General features: G+C 41.6%; 1 protein-coding gene across 1 annotated transcript; it reads left to right on the top strand.

Moving 5' to 3' along the window:
- Positions 1 to 1,174, top strand: LOC129778322 (uncharacterized). The gene is made up of 2 exons (XM_055785177.1): positions 1 to 335; positions 393 to 1,174. The coding sequence occupies exons 1-2, from the start codon at positions 180 to 182 to the stop codon at positions 819 to 821; spliced, it is 585 nt and encodes a 194-aa protein (XP_055641152.1). The 5' UTR covers positions 1 to 179; the 3' UTR covers positions 822 to 1,174.
- The last annotated feature ends 4,115 nt before the right edge of the window (positions 1,175 to 5,289 follow it).

The raw sequence follows: 5,289 nt of genomic DNA, 5'->3' as shown, positions 1-5,289 counted from the left end.
ACTCGGGATAGGATAGCGAGCGCCAGCGCGAGCGCTGATAACTCGATTCGCCCACGTCGTCGGGGAACGAAACGAATGTATACCTCACATGAAGCCGTCAGTCAACCACGAACTTTCATGAATTCAGCGTGTACCCAAGTTTAGTGTGAATTCATTCGTCGAAAAGCAACACAACCGCGATGACCGTAAAAGTGACTCTGTCGGGTGAAAAACCAACGCCCCCACCGCAAACAAAGACACCGGCCGCATCGGGATCCATCCTAGAAACCGTAAGACGCTGGTACATCAATTCATATTTCAAATCAAACGATGGAAAGGCGAAAGTCGCTGAAATCGTAAGTGATTATCTTGTTTAGCCCTTCCAGTTTTAATTGCGTTTGTGTTCATTCCAGATTTTCGGACTGATGGCAACGATCTTCCTCATTACGTGCCACTGGTTAACAATCACTGAGTACGTCTTCCTGTTCGTAGCCTTCAATGGCACCCTGCTGACGGCGATTGTCCTGTGGGACAATGTGAACGGAGGGAAACTGCGTAATCTGTTGGTGGTCTCAATCCGGGTGGACCAACGCTACAACGCAATCGTTGCTCTGCTCTTCTACATCTTCGCCTTCTTCGAGTTGGCTGTCGCCGGAAGTTACTATGAGCCCGGTTCCAAAATAGCGGCCGGAGTGACCGGAATGCTCGCCAGTATTGCATATGCGTACAATTGGTGGCTGCTATATCGGGAGAGACTGCTGGAGGGAATGATTGCCGCCAAAGTGGATGAGTTCAATCAGCAGGAGCAGAAACAGCGGAGCGGATTGGTGCAGGATGTCTAGAAGGGTTTGACCCGCTTATGAATTGCGATTTGCATTTAGTTGTACACAGGTGAACAAAAAAAAAAGTGAAGTCATGAAGTGGAAATACCAATGCTTGAATCTTGTTTGTAATTTGGGATGGGATTCACTGCTTTTGCGTGCGTTGAATGCGTTGGTTTGTGTGTGTAAGGAGAGATTGCAGGTGATGAGCTAAGAGTGGGGAAATTTAGGAAAAAGGACCTTGTGGAAATCTGCTGGCAAGATAGTTTTTTCATAGTGCACTGTGTATAATAATCTGAGTATTCAGATCTCACAAAAAATGATAGTTCATACAAAATAACCGCTGATAATTACATTTTTTTGCGACCAATTTACCCAATACATATATATTCACGCCGAAAGCCATATTTTTGCAGCGCGTACGGTGCGGCAGTGTTTATGCCGGCTGAAATAATGCTGATAACGATGGCGTTGTTCGATAACACGATCCATCCACGTTGTGACTTGTTATAATTGTACCCATTAATTCAACGCTAGATTTCGCCCCCACATTCGTTCAGTCGACCACGAACTTTCATGAGTGTTTTGTGCGATCCGAATAATGATGCCCGTGAAAGTATCTTTGCTGAGAGAGTAACCCTTGCTCGAAACTCCTGCGATGGTACCGGTATCCGTATCTCTTGAAATAACCAATATAGCGCTTTTTTCCTAATTAGAGGTTGAGGTTGAGGTGACCATTAAAAAAATGTTTTTTTGCTCTAACTTTTATATTTTAAATTCTACATACAAACTGTCTTCGAAAGACTTTTAGAACATACTGATACAAACATTTTGCGATGCAGAACCCAATATCTCCACCTCATACAAAGTTACTGATATTTCATCCCAAAAATTACGTTCTCTGCAATTGTTTGTCATTCTTTCCGGGGCAAACATAATCAGAGTTTATTGGCGGCATTTGAAAGAATAGAGTTTACTCTACATAATGTGTGAGTCTTCGTACGACTTTTCAATAACTTTGAGTGAAGTTCTGCATCGCAAATTTTTGTATCAGTATTTTCTAAAAGTCTTTTAAAGACAGTTTGTATGTAGAATTTGAAATATAAAAGTTAGAGTAAAAAAACAGTTTTTTTTAATGGTGACCCCAACGCAAATTATGAAAAAGGCGCTATATCGGTTATGTCAAGAGATAGAAAAATTGTTCTACAAAGATGTTTTAATAAATGGGACAACAACATTGTCGAATTATGTTTACCTGTATCTATAGAGATAAGAAAGTTAGATCTTTTATTTCATCGAAAATGTTGGTCACCCTATTTTTGGCAACATGAAAATGAGCGCTCTATCAAATGTAACAAATTTGTCGAAGACAGTTTTGACGTAGAACTACGTCTTTCATTAAGGGTGCCGAATCAGAAAACTGGTCACGTTTTTATGAAATAAAGTTAACGTTAATAAATATTTTTGTCGCGAACGGATTTTGGCGATTTACATACTAAACGAATAAGAAATTCCGTAAGATTTGTTAAATATGCTATACATTACAATCCCCTGGTTTGTAAATGGTTAAAATTCTTGAAAACTTTAAGTGTTTCCATTTTCCCATACATTTGTTCTGTCCATTTGTGTGATTTCCCGAACAGAGCTGTCAGTAACGAGCAACTTATGATTGACTAACGGAGGGGAAATCGTAGGATTTAAAGTCTCCGTGAACAAAGGAAAAGTAGTAGAATGAAGGGGAATACTTGCCTAGAGTATAAACAGTGGATCTCGCTGAGGCAAACTTTCAATCGGCATCGGACTATTGAGCAATCCAGTTCACTTTGCTTTCGCTACCCCACCAGTGGTAATCCAACTTGGATATCGTCGTGTGGTGTTTTCAGTTCATCTTTCGCGTTATTCGTATCGTGTGTTTTTCCTTCGCGTCATAAATTAGACGCTTCGCGTAATGTGTAATGAGCAAGAAGAAGAGGAAGGCAAGCTCGAGCCCTGCAAAAAAAAACGAACGCATTGCCAGGGGCAATAAAATTTCGAGGTAAGCGTCATCTAATGATGCACGCGATGTTGGTGCAGTGAAAAGCGCTCGCACTGAACGAGCCTTCGCGAGTGTGACACCGCATCGAACAACGGCGAAGTAGGCGATTTCGATGCGTCGGTCGAACATGTAAACGCCGTTACCCAGGCAGCAACCAAATCAAGCTCTCCCCGCTGGTGGTGAAGGCGGTCGCTCTTGACAAACTCATCAGCGAATTCGCATCGAAGGGTGTTACAGCAGGATACAAGCTGTGTGGCATAATTCAGTCTTTTTCCAAGCAGTAACCATTGTTTGTTTTCCGTCATCATAAGGGCTTCGTTGGTGCCTTTGAGGATGCATCAATGCATTAAACTGACGTTATGGTGAAGCAGACGTTAAGATTGTGCGCCAAAGCGTTATAGAATGATATCCGAAGATATAAACAAGCGACTTATATAAAATAACAGCATAGTTCTACGTCAACAATGCGGTCGTATCTTGGACACAACCTCCTGTAATTTTTTGTCTAGAGAATAACTGTCGAGCTCTAAATGCTAATTTCCACTCAAATGCGTCTCCTGGCCCATTGTGCAATGGGGTTTTCCATTTAATTTTTGTTGATCTCGCATACCGACGCAATACGATATCGCTATCACCTTTGTAGAACAACACATATTGCTAGCAACATAACGTGTCGGTTGAAAAGCAACTTATCGCCCATAATTTGGCAAATTTCGATCATCAGGTAGGTTGTTTCCATAATGTCAGGCGTTTTTATTGCTTTGGCAGCACAACGAAGCACAACAAAATATGTTGCCTGTTGCATATTACGTATTGCAGCTTGCTAGTTGCTTATTGCTCCGGTGTGCGAGCCGCCTTAATAGTAATTCTTCAATTTAACCTTAACCGCGTTCTCTATTTCAGACCTTCGGACTTTAAATTAGAGATGAAACGGATATCCGGTAACTATCCGGTATCCGGCCAATATTTGCTATCCGGCCGGATACCGGATATTAGAAAATGTAGATAATTTCTCATTAGCGTAAGAGACACCATAACAAAATAACCCATTAACATCATTCATACATAATTATTAGGTGTACCGGTAAGTTTCTTCGGTTTTACAACAGATGGCGTAACTTGATTATTATTCCAGTGAATCAAATTTCCAAACATTCGTTGGAAAGCTACTGTCATTGTGCGTCTTTATCAGTATTCGTCAAAAAGTTGAAGCTCAAACAACATAGTTTTTTGCCACTTCGAATATGTCGAATTTCGTACCAACGAGAGTGTTTTTGCGGGGAGTGTTACTTCATTACTTTAATATGAAGAAAAAAATTACAGGAGGTTGTGTCCAAGATACGACCGCATTGTTGACGTAGAACTACGCTGTTATTTTATATAAGTCGCTTGTTTATATCTTCGGATATCATTCTATAACGCTTTGGCGCACAATCTTAACGTCTGCTTCGCCACAACGTCAGTTTAATGCATTGATGCATCCTCAAAGGCACCAACGAAGCCCTTATGATGACGGAAAACAAACAATGTTAACTGCTTGGAAAAAGACTGAATTATGCCACACAGCTTGTACCCTGCTGTAACACCCTTCGATGCGAATTCGCTGATGAGTTTGTCAAGAGCGACCGCCTTCACCACCAGCGGGGAGAGCTTGATTTGGTTGCTGCCTGGGTAACGGCGTTTACATGTTCGACCGACGCACCGAAATCGCCTACTTCGCTGTTGTTCGATGCGGTGTCACACTCGCGAAGGCTCGTTCAGTGCGAGCGCTTTTCACTGCACCAACATCGCGTGCATCATTAGATGACGCTTACCTCGAAATTTTATTGCCCCTGGCAATGCGTTCGTTTTTTTTGCAGGGCTCGAGCTTGCCTTCCTCTTCTTCTTGCTCATTACACATTACGCGAAGCGTCTGATTTATGACGCGAAGGAAAAACACACGATACGAATAAAGCGAAAGATGAACTGAAAACACCACACGACGATATCCAAGTTGGATTACCACTGGTGGGGTAGCGAAAGCAAAGTGAACTGGATTGCTCAATAGTCCGATGCCGATTGAAAGTTTGCCTCAGCGAGATCCACTGTTTATACTCTAGGCAAGTATTCCCCTTCATTCTTCTACTTTTCCTTTGTTCACGGGGCTTTAAATCCTACGATTTCCCCTCCGTTGGTCAATCATAAGTTGCTCGTTATTGACAGCTCTGTTCGGGAAATCACACAAATGGACAGAACAAATGTATGGGAAAATGGAAACACTCAAAGTTTTCATGAATTTTAACCATTTACAAACCAGGGGATTGTAATGTATAGCATATTTAACAAATCTTACGGAATTTCTTATTCGTTTAGTATGTAAATCGCCAAAATCCGTTTGCGACAACAATATTTATTAACGTTAACTTTATTTCATAAAAACGTGACCAGTTTTCTGATTCGGCACCCTTAATGAAA

The sequence above is a fragment of the Toxorhynchites rutilus genome, chromosome 1 (assembly GCF_029784135.1).
Source record: "Toxorhynchites rutilus septentrionalis strain SRP chromosome 1, ASM2978413v1, whole genome shotgun sequence".
Taxonomy (NCBI): Eukaryota; Metazoa; Arthropoda; class Insecta; order Diptera; family Culicidae; genus Toxorhynchites; species Toxorhynchites rutilus.
Note: the sequence above shows the minus strand (reverse complement) of the source record. Positions and strands in the feature narration are given on the sequence as shown.

Excerpts from the sequence above, each read along its gene's own strand:
- LOC129778322 (XM_055785177.1), top strand. The coding sequence starts at position 180 with ATGACCGTAAAAGTGACTCTGTCGGGTGAAAAACCAACGCCCCCACCG. Across the intron at positions 336-392 it reads AGGCGAAAGTCGCTGAAATC|ATTTTCGGACTGATGGCAAC; the intron begins GTAAGTGATTAT and ends TGTTCATTCCAG.